The sequence below is a fragment of the Uloborus diversus genome, chromosome 6, assembly GCF_026930045.1.
Source record: "Uloborus diversus isolate 005 chromosome 6, Udiv.v.3.1, whole genome shotgun sequence".
In the NCBI taxonomy this organism is placed as follows: Eukaryota; Metazoa; Arthropoda; class Arachnida; order Araneae; family Uloboridae; genus Uloborus; species Uloborus diversus.
Genome location: NC_072736.1, coordinates 127,391,798 through 127,411,389, shown reverse-complemented (window position 1 = coordinate 127,411,389; position 19,592 = coordinate 127,391,798). Strand labels below are relative to the sequence as shown.

Genomic DNA, 19,592 nt, shown 5'->3' with positions numbered 1-19,592 from the left:
GTCCTATCTTTAATCCCTTGCACCCGGAATACTGCAATGCAAGTAACTTGACTCTTTAGTACAATTCCAGTGTTGCCATAAAATATTGCAACTGGAAAAAAAGACTTTGTACTTTTTTATTGACACATGTTTTCATTGAGCAGAGAGTACAAAAGGCAATCTCAAATAGAAGAAAAGAAAAACAAGTTTGGAGACTGAAAGGGTTCTTAGTAGTTTTCCCATGTTGTTAAACTCACAAGGAGATCTAGTTATGCTGCTGTTTTATTTAGTTGGTAAAATGCTGGTATGGCATCGAAAATATTCCTGGAAAGCTATAAAATAAATAATAATATAAAATAAAATAATTTGCTACATCAAGTTTTAAAAAATAAACCAAGTGGTCAACTTACAAACACTGTTAAAAATTCAGGAAGATTTTCTGGTAATTGTTACTGTAAAACTGCATCGCCGACGCATCGCTGATTTTTACGGTAATTTATACCGGAGAAATAAGCGATCCCAGCGTCAACTGGTTGCTGTGGACTACCGAGGAAACCGTAAAATTTTACAGTAACATTTGATTTTTACGGTAATAGTTACTGGCAACATGGATGCCAGTAACAATTACCGTAAATTTTCCGGAAAATTTTTAACAGTGAAGGGTTTTTACAATACTCCAAACCAAATTTGGTGTACGTCAGTGGTCAAGATAGACAGGTGTTCAAGATAGAGAGGTGGTCAAGTTAGAGAGGTTTTCCCTCATTATATAAGATAGGATAAATTCCGTTCCTGGCAAAAAGGTCAACATAGACAGGTGGTCAACTTACAAAGGTGGTCAACTTTACAGGTTTTACTGTAGCAAGATATGAAACATGTGAGTCACAAAAATTTATTTCAAGTAATATGTTACAAACGAAAGAACCATGATTTTTACACTTTTGATGCAGGATGTAGCAAGGAGCTGAATTTGACATATTTTGGCATTCATCCCCCTAGCATTTGTTAGAAATTTTAAAATTTGAGGTTTGTAGCCACACGTTTCCAAATATTCAAGGTTTTCAAGCACTTGAAAATAAAATTAGTTTTTTTCCAAGCACTTACCATTTTTCAAGGAACAAATCATGCAATTTTTTTGCGAATTACGGACCCACTTCAAAGCAGTAGCCCGAAGCTATAGCTTGTTTATCTTATAGGCAAATCCGGCCCTATATGTAATTCACTCTTACCTGCAGATTTTTGTAATTTTTACGAACATTCGTCAGTTTTTACGGTTAAAATATTTTTACAATTTTACCAATAAGAACGTGTGAATTCCAGAAGATTCTTCAAAATCTTTTGTCTGTAACAACACAAAATATCTAATTTTTGAAATCACGCAAATTGAAAACAAACATTCTGAAAATAAAGAAAACAAATCATAACAAGTAGATCATTCTATTATCGCAAATGGGGAGGGGGGTTCCCTTTGTTTTAGGTTCTAATTTAAAAATAATCATCAATTATTATAAGTGTTGCAGCTGAATGCATAGCTCGTTTAGCCTACATTTTCATTTATATACTTGCCCAAATGGTTTTCAGTTCAAAATAGTGAATATAGGCATATTTTCAGCACCCCAGTGAAAGCTTTACTATTTGTATTTAATGTTTTTTTTTTCTTTTCTCCCTCCTATTCTCTTCATTTTCATTGAACTATTCAAAAAAGAAAAAAATAATGATTTTTTTGTTTTAAGATTTTGAAAGATGTGTTGTTACTATTTTAAGTTCTCCCAAAACTGGGGGGCATTGCCCCCTATGCCCCCCTTCTATAAATCCACCCATGCCCTTCTGAACTAGTCAAAGGAAAAAAAAATAATGATTTAAAAAAAAAATTTGAAAATGTGTTGTTACTACATAAAGTTCTCCCAGAACTGGGGGGGCCTTGCCCCCCTCTGCCCCCCCATAAATCCGCCCATGAAGTCAACCACAACACAGCTATATAAACAGCCTGTATAACTCATGATGACGCGAAATCGGAAACGTCCCGTCAGTCAAATCTTTCTCGCAAAACTGAAAAAGCCTGTCGAGAAAGTACACGTCGCGAAACTCAGTCCCTTGAATCAAGGCAAAAACAAATCAACATGTTAGAGATGAAAATCGAATTAGTAGACTTTCTTTCCTTTGATGCTTATTGCACGGGTTTATTTTGATGAGGACTACAATCTGAGTGTCTTGCCTTCGTTACGCATAATATACGTTTTATTACAGTACAGAATACAAATAAAGAACACATGAAAGAATTTACATTAGAAAGAGGGGAAAGTACATCCGGAGGGAGGGTATCTTGACCCACCGCCTCAAGTGGGAGAAGCAATCGCTTAGACCACTCGGCCACTGAGATCCCAATTAGTAGACTTAGTAATCAAAAAAATCAGGCAGCGAAAACTACCTGCATTTGTCACACGCAGGTTGCGTGCGACACAGTGTGCAACACCAAACGTACGCCGATTCCGAACTGACAAAATATGGCAACTGGTTGTTTATATGGTGAATTTTGATTACTGTCATGTGTTTAGTGACACTCCCAAGGTTAAGACAAATCGATTGACATAAGAATTACCAAAATTGGCCAAGGCGTTTATCCTGTAGAACGCCACATAGAAACGGACATACATACATAGCCTGATAAACACATTACCCTCCTTTGCGTCGCGCACGCGCAGTCGGGTTAAAAACGACACAAGATAATTTTAAATATGAATTTATACGAAAATATTTCAGTGTGCGATGCCTTTTGTGGCGTATTTTTTCTGTCTCTTCGTTTTTAGACAAATTTCAAAAATAAAATCAGGCAATGTTTTGAAAAAATCTACTGAGTTTTATTTAGAATGGCATACAGTGGCTCCCAAAAGTGTTCGTACACTTTGAAATTTTTTAGTAAAACCAAAATAACGCGAAAATGAATTCGAATATGAAGTCCAATATTTTTTCACATCATTCCTATGTCATTCTAAATAAAACCCTGTAGTTTTTTCAAAATATTAACGGATCTTCTTTTTGGAATGGGTCAAAAAACGAAGAGAAAGAGAAATAATACGCCACAAAAGTCATCGTACACTCAAATATTTTCGAATAACTCATGATTAAAATTACCGTGTGTCGTTTTTTAATTATTTTTGCGTTATGTTGACCCTTAAAAGTCATTTGGCTTTAATTTTTTGTTTATTTATTCCTTAATACTATCCTTTTTACTTTTAAAATGGCTGGCAATCGTAAAAAACCGCAAACACAATTCGAAATTTGAATTTTTTTCTCACAGTAGCGGTAAATTGTTTTGAAATGTCTTTAAATTAGTTAATTTATTCTATTCTATAGTAAAGTGCTGAATGAAATGCTTTAAAGTAAAGAAAAGAATCGGATCGAAAACAAGGTAAGAAAAGGTTAACCGGCAAAGTTGACAAAGCGTGTTTGGAGATTTACAGTTAAAAAAGTTATGAAAAATACGCATTTGAGTGCTGTAAAAGTTTCTGCAGAGTTAAATAAAAAATTTTACGTTTCATTTTCACCTAAAATTGTTCGCCAAGTTCTCTGATTAGCTGAATTAAATGGGACCTCTTCCCGCAGAAATTTTCTCCTCCGTGAGGAAAACAGAAGGCTTACCCATTTCGTCGCAAAATCAATGATAAATAAGCTCAAAACGTTTTGAATTACGTCTTACTTATAGATAAAAATGAATTCAACATTTGTGGTTAAATTGTTGTATAATTGTAAATAGAAGAAAAAATTAGGAAATTAATCTTAAGAACTTAGTTGGACCAGTTAATAAGGACGGTGAAGGTGTTCTTGTGTGAGGGTGCATATCAGAATCAGGACTTGGTTTTTTGGAGTTTTTTAATGAAATAATGAATCATGCTGTTCATTAAAATGTTTTAAAAACCAATTTTAAACTCTTAGTTAAAAATTTTGTTATCGGAAACAACTTTGTTTTTTATCAAGGTAAAGATAAGAAGCATACGGGTTTCAACGTTTGCTTCTAGTGCCTCAAAAGTGTTCCTCAAGTTTAGTTTCCTAAAGTTCCCCCTTTTAATCTCCAGATTTGAACTTAATGTAATATATTTAGAGATATCTGGAGGCTAGATTACGAAAATACGGCTTTGAAACGAAAATAGAGCTAGAAACAGTAAGACTCTCGATGTGTGGTTGAACACTTACTCAGAAATTACGCAAAAAAAAAAAAAAGAAAGAAAAAAGAATGAAATATATTCCCAGATGTTTAAAAGGTGTTGTTGATACTGCATGATATTCTATTAAATAATAACTTAATAAAAAGTTAGATTATTCAATAATATATAGATTTTTTTCAAGTGTACGAAGACTTTTGTGAGATAAAATTTCCGGCACTTTTTGGTTTTTGATTTTTAAAAAGTTAAATTTTAATATTTTTTAAAAACATTTCACGTAGTTTTGTTGAAAATTGATCATATATCTTATAATTAAATACCCATTCCGAAAGGTTAATTCTAACCAATGAATAGGGTCATAGTTCATTGAAAGTCGTAGGTGTATAAACACTTTTGGGAGCCACTGTAGGTAAGATGTGAAAAAAAAAAAAAAAAAAATAGACTTCATATTCGATTTCAGTTTCGCGATATTTTGGTTTTACTACAATATTTCAAGGTGTACGAACACTTTTTTGAGCCACTGTATAAAGCTTCTCTGTAACATTTATAGTGTATAACAGATCAAACTTAAAGAAATCTCCCTTAAAAATGATACATGAAGCGTGCACTTGTCCCTTTAAATTCATACAGTGGCTCCCAAAAGTGATTGTACACCTTAGACTTTCTATGAAATAGGCCCCTATCCATTGGTTAAAAAAATAAAATAGGAATAGTTATTTTACTGTAAGATCTGTGATATGTTTTTACCAAAACTACATAAAAAATGTTAATAACGTAATAAAACTTAATTTTTAAAAAATCAAAAACCAAAAAGCATCGGAAATTTTATCTCACAAAAGTCTTCGTACACTTTAAAAAATGTCTATATATTATTGAATTAATATAACTTTTTATGAAGTTATTATTTATTAGAATATCATTCAACACCCACAATAGCTTTGGAACGTCTGAAAATAGATTTAAATGTTTTTTTTTTTTTTTTTTTGTGCAATTTTTGAGTGAGACCACATTTCGAGTTTTACTGTTTCTAGCTCTCTTTTCATTTCAATGCTGTATTTTCGTAATCTAGCTTCCAGATTTCTCTAAGTATGTTACATTAAGTTTAAATCTAGAAATTGAGGAGATATTTCTAAGCTTATATATATATATATATATATATAGGAATACTTCACGAGGCACTAGACGCAAATGTTAAAAACCTTGTGCTTCTTATCGTTATCTTGATAAAAAAACAAAGTTGTTTCCTATAACCAAATTTTGGCTAATAGTTTAAAATTGTGCTTTAAAATATTTAAATTACCAGCATGATTCGTTATTTCACCAATAAATTTCAAACTACTAAATACTGATGCTGATATGCACCTCTACACAAGAGCACTTTCTCCGTTTTGATAAACTAATTCAACTGAGTTCTTAACATTAAACTTCTCATGTTTTCCTTCTCTTTACAATTATACAACATTGGAACCAAAAGTTGAATTTCTTTCCATCTGTAAATAAGACGGTATTCCAAAACATTTCGAGCTTATTTATAATTGAGTTTGCGACGGAAAGTGTAACATTTCTGTTTTTCGCACGAACAAAAAATTTTCTGCCGGAAGTGCTCTCATTCAATCCAGCTGCTCAGAAAACTCGACGACCAATTTTAGGTGAAGTTAAAACGCAAAACTTTTCATTTAATTTTGCAGAAACATTTACAGCACTCAAATGTGTATTTTTCATAATTTTTTGTAACTGTAAATGTTTGATCACGTTTTGTTAACATTGCCAGTTGACCTTTTCTTACCTTGTTTTCGATCCGATAATTTTCTTAAAAGCATTTTATCACACACTTCACTTTAGAATGGTATAAATTAACTAATTTAGTAATGTTTCAAACCGATTTACCGCAACGATGATGAAAAAAATCAAATTTCGGATGGTGTTTGTTGTTTTTTACGAATACCAGTTATTTTAAAGTAATAAGCAGAATATTAGGGAATAAAAAAACAAAAAATTAAAGCCAAATGACTTCACAGTGTCAATACAATGCAAAAATAATTAAAAAAACGACATGTGATAATTTTAACCATGAATTTATTCGAAAATATTTAGTGTACGATGATTTTTGTGGCGTGTTATTTCTCTGTCTCTTCGTTTTTTGACCCATTTCAAAAAGAAAATCCGTCAATATTTTGGAAAAACTACTGGGCTTTATTTAGAGTGACACAAGGAATGATGTGAAAAAATATTGGACTTATATTCGAATTCAGTTTCGCGTTATTTTGGTTTAACTAAAAAATTTCAAGGTGTACAAATACTTTTAGGAACCACTGTATGTTTAAATAGAATTGATTGTTTAAACAAAATGTGTCAATTAGTGGTTTAAGACAGCTCTACAAAGTTGAAAATCATGTAAGAGAGGTAATTTTGAACATAAATGGGGTAGAACAACCTGCCACGAGTAACATAATGAAGAACTCTGTATTGTCTACTAGTGCAAAGGTTCCCAAACCTTTTCGATTCGCTACGCCCTTTGAAGAATTAGCATTTTCTCACGGCACCATAGCCTACCTCTGTTACATTTCCCACCTTGACATCACAGACATCTCGCAGCACCCACTTTGGGAACCCCTGGTTTAGTGAGCAAGCTTCGAATAAAAAAAAAACTTCTATACAATATCTTTTTACTAATAATAAAGCTGAAAGTCCGTCTCTGGATCTCTGTCTGGATGTCTGTTACGCGCACAGGGCCTAGACCGTTCGGCCAGTTTTCATGAAATTTGGCACAAAATTAGTTCGTAGCGTAGGGGTGAGCACCTCGAAGCGATTTTTCGAAAATTTGATTTTGTTCTTTTTCTATTCCAATTTTAAGAACATTTTACCGCGCAAATTATCACAATGTGGGCGAGTACGAGTAAATTACCAAATTATCATAACATGGAATCGTAACATGGGCAAGCATAGCAAACTGGCGAGAAATTCATCATCCATTATTTGTAAATATACAGGCAAACCAAATGGACTTTTAATTTTCTACTACGGGCAAAACCGTGCGGATACCACTAGTGCAGAATAAAGTATGAAATGGAACTGCGTCATTTTCTTTTCTCTTTCTTTTGTTAGAAATAATCATATATTTATAAAAATTATCATAGCGTGGGCGAACAAATTACCGTAACGTGAGCGAGCAAATGAGCATAGCAAATTGGCGAGAAATTCATCATCCATTATTTGTAAATATCCTACAGGCGAACCAAATGACCTTTTAGTTTTCTACTAAAGGAAAAGCCATGCGGGTACCACTAGTATACTATAAAATAAGCAGTTCCAAATGAGCCTTTATCTGCATGAACCAACTTCGATACTTTCGTACACTACACACTCTATTATACGCAAATAAATGGAGAATTAAATTTGAAAAATATGTGCCCGGTTGATGGAAGTTAATGCAATTGATAAATAAAGTTCAAAAGGGTCTACTATTTTCGTGAGGATGACCCATATCCCTTTTTCGTGAAACGAAAGCTATCATTTAGTGCAATGACGGCATGCAATGTATTCTTTCAAAATGCATTAACTGACATCATGGTTGCCATTTCCATAACATAATTCGCTCTCTTCCATCTTCTGCTTTAAGGTAATCCAACATGTCACTGCACGGAAACTGCTGTCGAAACCGAGCTGTTGTCCGGACGAAATCTATGACGTCATGAGATCCTGCTGGGAGCACAATCCGGAAGAAAGGTTGCCGATGAGCGTTGTCCATCAAAAGCTCGTTTGCCTCTGCCCCACCAGGACCATAGAGTACCTCGAAGTGATCGATTGACATATGCTTAAAGGGCGTTCTTACAGGACGCCCATGATCATTCTCGAAAAGGAGATGGCTGCCACGGGGCTGGGTACCCGTTGGTGTCCAATCTCGGAATAAAACTTCTTTGTTTTCATTTCTTTCGCATTTTTATCTCGTTGATGTTTCATTGCATGAAGCCAATGAATGTGCTCAAAAAATGAAGAAGGAACTGGGTTTTTGTCTCATGAAACATGGATGACGCATTGGTTTTTGATGCAAAACAGTCATTTGAAGAGGATATATTTCATATCTGTGCATCGTATTGTGATAAGAAGGTCCGGTTTTTGTAATTTAGAAATAAAGAAGAGCCTCAATTATTCGAAACTCTTTTAACCAGAAATTCGTTTAACTGACGTCGGCTTATTTATATTTTTTTAAGTAATTAAACAGTACACTGTTAAAACTACAGATTGCGTTTCGCACCTTTCAGGGGTGAAAAGCTTGTTCACCTGCGGCACTCAATACGGAGCCGAAATGGCACCTCTTATTTGGATGAAAAACAGGCACCTTCTAAAAGATAGGCACCCAAACTGATTTCTACTGTAGATCCTCCTCCCTCCTCTCCCGTACTGTGTGCGTTTTTGAATACAGTTGTGTAGGTTTTTTTTTTAATTGATTGGATTCATGACATTCTACGTTTTAGATATTTTTCACATTGAATTCGATACTGGAAATGATTAAAACTTGTTATTACAGCATTTGATCACATTTCAAAGTTTTCAACATAGTTAAGAAGTACTCATTGCTTTAAATCATCTGATCGTGCTCTAACTCAGTGTTTCTCAACCTCTTTTGACCCACGGGCCGGTAAAAGCAAATGAAAAACATTACGGACCTGCGAAATTTTTATCCGTTTCTTAAAAATAAATAAAATAAATAATAATAATAATAATAATAACTCTGGGGCCGTAAAAACTTGTGAAAAAATGCTGCGTACCGATGAGATTTTTTTTACAAAGTAAAATATTAAAAATGAATTAAACAATAAATATCTACTCACTTTACTTGGTATCAAAGAGATTTCATAAATATATTTAAATTTAAAAGCGAGTAATTATTTCAATAATCACAGTTAAGTTAATAATCATTTGTGAGAAATAATGCATTTACTACAGCATAATCCGTACCGAAAGTAAAGTGTAGAGGTACTTATGGATTATTTGCATGAAGAGCCTAAAATATTCTGGGATATTAAAGTTACGGAAAAACAAAATCGTTTCACAAACGTTCAAAATTTCAATCAAGAGTAAAAATAAAATAAAATGCACATGAAATTTTTCGACAGTTTAAAAACCTAAAGTAATTCCTAACGAAATATTAACCGCTCACAGGAAATGATGCAAACACTTGAATGAAAAAGCTTAAAAAAAAAAGCTAGACAGAGAGATTTTTTTACGTTTTTTTCGCTTGCTGTTCTGCCGTAATATACGAAGCAAAATAATCATTTTTATTCAGGGTATTATTTAGGTGATTAAATGTTGCTTATGGAGTACTCAAGAAAATAATAATGGATATTTTTAGTAGTGTTTTGAGTGATGGAAATTTCACGACAGTAACGGTAAACTGAAACTTAACGACAGTAACGGTAACTGAAAAGCAGTAAACGTACTTTTAACTACGTTTAAAAACCATAAAAGCTACGAAGTGTTCAAAAGCTGTACTTGCTTGTTATTTTTAGATTAATCCTAGAAAAGTTGAGTTTTAATCCAATAGTGTACTTCATTCAATGTGAAAAACATAGAAGGCCAAGCATAGATGCAACATATCATTCGTTCGCCATATTGAAGTGGTTGAATGTTGAATGTATGCCGGAAGCGCATGCGCCAGCAAGTTATTCTGCTATTGCTTGCTGTTTTGGCACCCCTGTCAGCGATTGTCTGCTGTTTTGGCACCCCTGCTCTATTTCCTGCCCAGCATGGCACCCTTGGGCACCATGCTTTCACCTTAGGGGGAATATATTCACTCGTCTGAAACCCCTGGTTATAACAGTGTATTCTTTTAAAATCGCAAGAGTCTGCGGTTTCTAACACAGGTTTTGAAGAATTATCTGTGCATTTCTATCACTTATGTTTAATTTTACTTTGCAAACCCACTAAAGTTGGGGCAAACCTAACCTGACAGCATCGTAATGCTGTGATTAGGATCTGTATAGCCTTTAAAATGCTACCAGGTTAGGTTTGCCCCAACTAAAGTAAATTTTGGCTTGTAGCATTTAATTCTTGTTTTTAAAAGAGTAAATTATTTTTACGTTCAGAAATTATTTTTTAACAGCGTATGTAAGTTGCAAATAAAATAACAGAAAACAAAGTTAACTGAATTATTATTAACACAATAAAGATCAAAGTCGAATTAAATATGCACTGCATATTCTAACTTGACATAGATGACATTTACTTAGCAAATGTATTGTATGATTTTTTTTTCAAAATCAAAAACATCACAATTAGTAGTTATTTTGTTTATATGTGTACGTGTTTAAATGAAGAGTTAAAGTTTCTGTGGTCTTTTGACAGCCATTTTTAAATACTTTGTCTTAACCCGAATCGTCAATTTCGTAAAGAGATCCGATACCGACCAATTCGGTTAATCGAGGTTCTACTAATATTCCCGTCAATTTCTCACAGGTTTACAAATTTCTCGTTGCAATTTTCAGAGAAAAAAAGTCTATTTGCGAAATGCATCGCAAATTTACTCAAAAATCAAGCACCCTTGCAGTGCGAGGCAGTAGCAAGTTGTTCGTTACTGTTCAATCATACTATTGTTCGGTTCCGGAAGAAATCATACCGAAATAAATAATTAATTATTCCTCCAAGAATGGAATATTCCTTTGCATTAAAGTGTAAACCTGAAACATTTGTTATGTATTGCGTACGACACAGGATCTTCCAGTATTATTTTAACTCGAATGTACATACAAGCTACAACAAAATTTAAATAAATGGAAACATTTTCGGTTGCATTTGCATGTTTTTATAACTGCTACCATGCAGCAAAAACAATCATTGTAAAAGATTCTGAAGTGTAATTTATTATGTATGAAGAAATAAATTTGTTTTTGGCATGCACGTACATTCTGCTGTTGTTGTTTATCCTAACTGGACTGAAGCTTGACCATGGAGAGATGTCGGATGACCTTGAAGTGGAAACGTCATTTGTAATAGGCAGAATCAGCCAGAAAGTGCCGAGTAGTAAGAGGCGCGTTCTCGCTGATACTATTACAAAACAATAAGTAGAGAAAAACATTCTAGAAATGCAAAATTAATTTATATAAAAAAAATTTTTTCATCAGTGATTTTGTTTAAAAAATCACTTGATTCAAATCAAACGATTTAAATCAACTACAGTAAAACCTGTGAAGTTGACCATCCTTGTAAGTTGACCAAATGTCTAAGTTGATCGCTTTTTTCAGGCAGGCACAGAATCAGCCCTTATCATATAAATCAACCTTTGTAAGTTGACCACCTGTTTAAATTGACCACTAAACTAGTGCACCGCTAGTGGTCAACTTACACAGGTTTCACTGTATCTTTTTTTACCACTTGATTTAAATCATGATTTTAATCATGACTCAAATCAAGCTGATTTAAATCAACGAACCCTGCTACCCTATAAACGGGTCCTTATGGCATGAGTAAACTTTGGAACTCGGACTTCACACCAAATTATGGAGCAGTTGGAAAAGAGAAGCAGCGAGTCCCAGTTTTCCAGCTTAGCTGGCACAAGACAACAACAAGAACTGTTCCTCCACGCAGCTTTGTTACTTTCACACATGCACGAAAATATTTGATAAATGTCTAGCACTTTATGAACGCTGATAAATTTTCTTCAAAACACAGGTGTGGAAAATTCTTAATAATTTTTAATGTTCAAATAAGCTTATTTCTTATTCTGAAACATTTTTTGCAAATCTTCTTTTTTCCGCCCCAATTTTCAAAGTTTTTTTTTTTTTTTAATGGTTAATTCTCACCTGTATACTCCTTAAAAATTCATCTCCTAAAAGTAGCGAAATAGCGACTGCATTTCAAATATAATTTATGGTCACTACATTTAAAAAAAAAAGTCGTAGTTAACTATATTTGTATTGGAGAAGTTGTAGTGGTAGTTAACTACAAAGAAATGTAGTTTTTCCTACTACTGACTTTCACTTACAAAGTCTTGCAACTTATGATTTATGTGTTTATAGGTTAACGTAAAAATGATAGTGAAATGTCTTAATTTTTCTTAAATGCTTTTTTTAATGATTCAATCGATTTGTTTTACACGTACTCAGCATATGTTTATGTACATATCCTGTCCACCATTTTATTCTCTTAAAGGATTCTATTATTTCTTCACGTATCGCATATCAGTGGCGGATACAGCCGGCGGGCAACCGGGCATTTGCCCGGTGGACCGGTCATGCTTGGGGCTGATCAACTAACAGCCAAGTCTTACTAACAGCAAAGTCTTTCGGGTTTTGGGCCTGTCTACTAACAGCAAAATGTAAATTTTGCGCGCATGTGTTTAGAATAACGCAAATTCTAAAACACAGCCTCAGCTCCTCTTTACGCACTGGCTAAAGCTTGTGGGTGGAAGGAGTTAGGGCCGTCACCACGAGAGGGGGGGAGGAGGAATTTCTGAAATGGGGCTGCCCAGGGCCTGATTACCACACAGGCTGACTAGGCCTAGGCCTGGGGCCCTATGTTCCTAAGGGGCCCCACATTTTTTAAAGAATTATGCATAGCATTGCAACGATATGAAAAATACATGTATTTTTAAAAAAATAAAAAATTATGACTAATTAATTGGAAAAAACTTCTTTAAAGGGAAATTTTTAATAATTCTGCCAGTAACGAATTTACTTGGTCACGATTATGAGGGGGCCCAAAGGGGATTCATAAGTGATAGTTGTGTGATTAGACAAAGAGGCCTCCAAAAGTGCATTCGTGTTTTAAAAATGTAAATCAAACACTGCATAGTCTTCAGGGGGCCTCCAAATTAATGCGGGCCTAGGGCCTCACTTTTAGTTAGTCGGGCTCTGGGGCTGCCCATATATTTTGAGTGGTGTAATAAAAAATAAATGAATAAATTTAAAAAAAAAAACATTGAAACCTTAACGGTCATAAAAAGTTAAAATACTTTTGGTCTCTTTGACGCTTTTATTTATAAATGACAATTCACAATTGCTATAAAATGCAACTTACAACAAGGGCCGACGTGAAGTCATGTCAGCTTAGTTGGAGAATAGGGGCCCGGTTCGGAATTGAACTCGTGCAGAAGGTAAAATATCCTAATGGTGAAAGGTGTAGAAGGAGGCTTGTGAAAAAAATGACCTTTGTCATTTTTTCCCCGGATCCGCTTTTGCCTCGGCGTTCATAACAATTTTTTCCGTAAAATTATTTTAAAATATGCAATCTTAAAATACCATTGAGGAGCATACAGTTTCGAAAATTTGCTAGAGGAAAGTACTTGAACCTCTCCCATTTTTTTAACATTCCCAAAGATGATCTAAAACTGTGTTTTTAAATTAACATATCAAAAATTTTCTGGGAAAGTGCCCCGTCCCCTCCTCTGTCTCGACATCATCAATGAAGAACGTTTTAAGTCTCGCTTTTAGTGCTTCAATTTCGAAATTTTTCCGGGTGAGCCTCCTGAAAGCTCCATTTCCTAACATCACTGAAGGTCAGCAAAAATTTCGTTTTTGGAACTTAATTTTCGAGTAATTGCCGGTGTCCTAGTCTTTACCAGAAAAGGCTTTTAAGACTTCAATTTGAAATTTTTTGGTGGATGGCGTTGGAATCTATCTCGACTTAAAATCACCAAACATCTTCTAAAACTGCGTTTTCAGAGCTAATATATTTTTAAAAATTTCAGAGGAGAGCCCCCGGAACCACTCTTTATACCATATACTCGAAGATAATTTAAAATACTATTTTTGGATTTCCACTTCTGAAAAATTGCAGCAGGAGAAACCTTGAACCTACGCTCCGCTAACATCACCAAATATTGTCTAAAATTGAGTTTTTAAGACTACAATTTCGAATATTTTCCGGGGGGGGGGGATTTTTTATTTTCAGAACTATTATTTTCAGAATTCCCTATTTCAGAAAATTTTCGAAAATTTTCTGAAATAGGGGGCCTTCCCGAACCCCCTATTTCAGACTCGGTATTAATCTTTCCGTTAAGTTTATATTGCTAATACTTTAATGACTCCCAGAAGCCAGAAAGCTAAGTCCTCTCTCTCTCCCTCTGTATTGATACATGCGTTTGAAAAAATATTAAGGGGCTGCTAAACTCGTACCCGACCCCTCCCACCAGGTTTTTGACCTCGCATCGAGCCTGGGGGTCGTCAGATTATGGCAGTATAAAAAAGGGAATGTTTATGACATTGCCCAGTAATGTATGTTTGTGTCGAGGGACCAATCACGTTCTAAGACGGCCCTAGTCTTTCACCCATGTGAACATTGCTAGATCAGTTTCATATAACAGGGCAATTAAGTGACTTGTTATGACTGCAAAAAAAAGATATACTAGCCAAGCAGTGTTAACATTAAGGAAACATTCAATCAAGTTCCGGGCATTATAAAAATACTTAAATGGACAATTACAATCACAATTTTCCCCCAAAATAAGGTTTAGCTAATACAGTATCAATTTGTTCACCTTTAAAGCAAAGAAGTCTTCATATCTGTTAAATTTTGTTTAAATAAAACATATTTAGTTGTTAAGAATAATTTCCTCATATTTAAGTGATATCCCAATCGTTAGGTAAAATTTAATATCTTTAAGAGCTATGGGGCAGCTACACCTCCTAATGCCAGGGCCGATTTTTTCAACCAATCCGCCACTAATCGCATTTCGTTAAAAGTGCGCATTATGTTTTTCTATTTGTCTGTATATGAACTGTTACAAGAATGTCCACTTTCTCTTGGTTTCCGTAGATATTGAACAATAATATTTTTTCTTTTTCAAATTATAGAAAGACGAAATGTATAAATGGCACAACTTTATTGATTTATTATTCGTTTATTAAAAATTTATTATTATCATACTTATTTATTTACTATTCGTTTTATTATTATTATTACTAGAAAATCGCTCGTCAAGGTATGACGGGTGAAAATTGCTTCTACACTTGAACGACGCCATTGCCTGTTTGGTGATATTTTGATACTTGAAGTTTTAACTCTTACTCCAGTGGATTAACCCTAAACTCCCAGTTGGATAGCGTTACATTTCAACCATTTTTTCGTTTCTTCATGTTTCGTTTTTTCTGTAATGACAGTCTTACCAGTAAAACAGTTTAAGTTACCGGATCGAGTTCAGCCTTGTCACAATAAAGCCTTTCCCTGCATGTTAAACATTACTAAAACATATTGCTAAATTATCACGCCGTGGCGCGAGATTCATTGTTGAAACACGAGGGTTACTCGATCATCGGCTATTATTTATATGAGGATATATATTTACTTTATTTATTTTATTATTATTTTTTTTATTATTACATTTTATTAATATTATTATTATTCATTATTTATTAATTTTATTATTATTATTATTATTCATTATTTATTTATTTTATTATTATTATTATTATTCATTATTTATTTATTTTATTTCTTTCTTACTTTTACTTATTCATTTATTTATTTTCATCCGCTGGAAAATTGCTCAGAACAGAGGTTACAAAAATAATAGAGAAACCGCGTCACGCTTATGTATTGAAACGTATATGTGTTAAAGTGCTAGATAAAAAATAACATAAATTAAGTTTTTCATTAAGCGGCCAGAGAGTACACAGTAAATATCCTTATCTAGAAACAAATTGAAAAATGAAATAGATAGCGCTATCCGGAGAGAGGTTTATCAGGTTCCTCTCCAGAAAACCCAATTTACTTCATTTTTTATTGAAAGTTATGTAAATCCATTGTTTGTCAAGATTCTTCATTTTTTTATTGATTAATACCTCATTTATTATAGAGAGAAGTTTAAAAAAGCCTCGCTTCAAAAATCTAATGACGCAGTTTTCAATTGCATCAGAGTACGATGCAGCAGATTGCATATGTTTAGAATCCACTCAAATTAAACAGACTTTTCTCTTTTAATTGCAAATGATTAACAGGTTTTTAAAAATATAATTTTAAATTCGTCAAAAAAAAAGACTGTTTTGTCATGTAATGCTTACTAATGATATTTAATGAGAGTAATCCCTACTTTTTGTGAGAGCATTGTGGCTAAAATCTGAAAATAACTAAACATGTCAGTTCTTCAAAAGAAAAAATTATAATTTTGTATTTAAAAAAATGTTACGAAATACTTTATAATCCTCTTTAATGCTTTGTAATCTTTAGGTGTTACTTGAACATTACTGCTGAATTCTTCGAAAATATCTAAACATGCTGTTTGAGCAAACTAATCATTATTTTAAATTTAAAAAACAATCTCCTCTGTTATTTTTTATTGAATATTGACTGCACGTTTAAATCAACTCTTTTTGAAAAAAAATTTTGAGCAATCACATTGCTAATTGTCCTTATTTGACTGTTTTTTGATGTCCTATGATTTTATTCCCCCCCCCCCCCGCCTCCCTCTGCAGCACCATCGTCGACCGGCCTCACGATGCTACTCCTATGGCGAAAGCCGTCTCCAGGTTGCGTCCATATCCTACACACTCACGCATACGTACACACCAACTCGCACACACACACACACATACCCAGACAATCATGCCTGCACACAGACACAAACACACACGCCTACATACATACTCGTTACTGCGAAAAACATGATTTGAATTCCAGATGTCAAAATCCATTTTTTTTTTTTTTTGTTCTGAAAATTTGACAGTGGTGATTTAATACAGTCATTTTCCATAGAATTGTTAAAAGCTCTGACGCAAAACAAGTCTGATTGTTTTGTGGAGAATTTAGTGGAACACTTTTTCACATGACGTTACACTGATGTCGATGTTTCTACTAGTATACAGAAGTATATTTTTTTTAACATCGATACTTTGTGTTCGATGTTTCGTAATTGAACAAAAAAATATGATCAAAAAGACAAAAAAAAAAAAAAAAAAAAAAACTCTGGCTATGCTTTAAAAAATAGTTATAATGAAAATCCTTAAATACTGATAGGGACACCTATAACATTAGAAAATTTAGGACGTTGGAACATTGAAGAAAGTAACTACATTTGTTTTTTCTGTATATATATTGTTACAAATTCTGTAAATAGTAATTATTGTAGGAACGTAACCTGTAAATAGTTTCCCGTAATGAATATACAACCCCTTTTTCATATGGCTAAAATATACGACCCCTATTCCCGTTTTGTTTATTGATAAAATTTGATAACGGTCAACGCATTTCGAGAAGCGTGTGGAATATTTGAGAAAATTCTTTTCGGTGTATTTAAGCCGTTAGCGATGGATAAACAGTCAGTTTCGATTGAGATTTTCGAACTGAGTGCATTTTTGCTCTGTTTATAGCGAGGCATTTCGCTGTGTTGTTTTCGTATTTGGAAGTAAATACGTGTGTAAACGGTGAGTTTACGGTGTTGTGTGATAATTGCTTAATTGCTGATGAATAATTTAGCAGTTGTTGAAGATCTTTCCTGTACATAGTGTAAATAAATTTCCTGTGTTTTTATCAAGAACTGTGTCTTCATTTCAAGAAAGTGGAAGTCGCACCGAATCCGTTACAATTGGCGCCCAACGTGGGGCTACTTCAGGACTTTCTTGCAGTAAGTGTGACTTTGGACATTTTTTCATAAAGACTTTTTAAATTTGGACTTTATTTGTATGGTGATTACTCGCGCAATGGATGAACAATTAAAACAACTGCTTGATGCAATCAACTCTGTGAAGAGTGATATGGCGGCTAATCAAGAACAATTAAAAAGTGACTTGACTGCAAGTTTTACTGCAAATCAAGAACAATTAAAAAATGATATGGCGGCTAATCAAGAACAATTAAAAAGTGATCTGACTGCAAGTATGTTGGCAAATCAAGACCAGTTAAAAAGCGATTTAACGGTGCTGAAAAAGGACTTAACGGTGCTGAAAAAGGACTTAACGTCTAACCAAGAAGAAATTAAAAATGACCTTATTTCGGTAAAGACTGTGATGGAAAATAAATTTAATGACATAGAGCATCGAGTTGATGCAATTGAAGAAAAATTTGATACCGTTGAAAGCCGATTCAATGCTGTAGAAAATAAATTTGAAGATGAAGATAGAAGATTTCATCTACTTAAAGAAGAGATCTTTAAGGACGTGGAAAGGAGATTGGCGACCGCGGAAAGCAGCTCTGTACAGTTTGGCGCTCCCACATCGGTTGCTCGACCGTCCATTAAACTTGCCACATTTGATGGGAAAACTTCGTGGCAGGTTTACAAAACTCAACTCATGATAGTGGCGGAAGCGAACGGATGGGACTCTGCTACCAAGGCCTGTCATCTTGCAGCATCCCTGAGAGGTGACGCAGCGGACATTCTCCAGACCCTTCCGGACAGCCAGCGCCTGGATTTCGCCGCCCTCACATCTGCGTTGGAGCTTCGCTTCGGTGAGAAATGCCAGAAAGAGTTCAGCCGACTCCAGTTGAAGTCCCGTTTCCAGAAAACCGGGGAAACCCTGCAAGAGCTAGCGGCGGACGTCGAGAGACTGTCTCATCTTGCTTTTTGCGACTGTCCTGCGGATGTTCGGGACAACCTGGCACTCAACTACTTCATCGACGGAGTTCGGAATCCTGAGATCCAGAAGGCCCTCCGGATGGCGAATGTAAACGACTTGAAATCCGCTTTGATGTATGCGATGAGATACGAGGCCGCCCAAGAAGCAACCCGTGTGGATCGCCATCTAATCCGGACTCATGAAGCTGATGAGTCTGATTCCAGGTCGTCCCACCTCGCTGAACTTGAGAGACAACTCGGTGACATGACAAGACATCTGAGCAGCATAACAGCCCAAAAGAAACAAGAGCAGAAGTGCTGGAAATGCGGTAGTGAAGGACACCTGCGAAGGAGTTGTCCGGCTCGCCAAGCTACGCGAGGGAAGGAAATCACCACCACTAGAGCTCTGCAGATTTCCTCTTCTAGTAGTGGCAGTGATGGACTTTTCATTTACGCACATGTAAATGGGAACCCCTGCAGACTGATTGTCGACACTGGAGCCAATGTGACAATCATTAGGACAGATGTGGCTCGTGAATTTGGATTGAAACTGCTGTGGACCTCGCCACGCGTAAGTCTCCAGACTGTGACAGGTGACAAAATTGAGATTGACGGTAAAGTGGACTTGGAAATAGTGTTTGGGAATGCCACCTACCATCATACGGCATTCGTCGCTAATATCACGGACCCCTTCATTCTCGGATTGGACTTTTTAAAGAAATATGACTTCACTCTCGACTTCAAGACTAATGAGCTGCACTCGATGAGAGAAGACATAGCTGTTTTCCCCGCAGAAAGTGATGTAAAATCCGCTCATCAAATAATAGCCCGAACAGATTTATCGATTCCCTCAAGGTCAGAATCATTAATACCTGGCTCCCTTGAAGAAAGCAATAGTTTTCGATTTGGACTCATTGAATACCCTAACCTAAGCAATAGCCTAAAAGGAGTACTGGTAGCATCTACGCTTGTGG

General features: G+C 34.8%; 1 protein-coding gene across 1 annotated transcript in view; it reads left to right on the top strand.

The window, feature by feature from the left end:
* LOC129224093 (BDNF/NT-3 growth factors receptor-like) overlaps positions 1 to 7,962 on the top strand; it is a 183,083-nt gene extending 175,121 nt beyond the window's left edge. Inside the window, exon 10 of the mRNA XM_054858498.1 lies at positions 7,756 to 7,962. Within this exon, the coding sequence (XP_054714473.1) occupies positions 7,756 to 7,944 (189 nt within the window). The 3' untranslated portion in view covers positions 7,945 to 7,962. The remainder of the gene's footprint in view (positions 1 to 7,755) is intronic.
* The last annotated feature ends 11,630 nt before the right edge of the window (positions 7,963 to 19,592 follow it).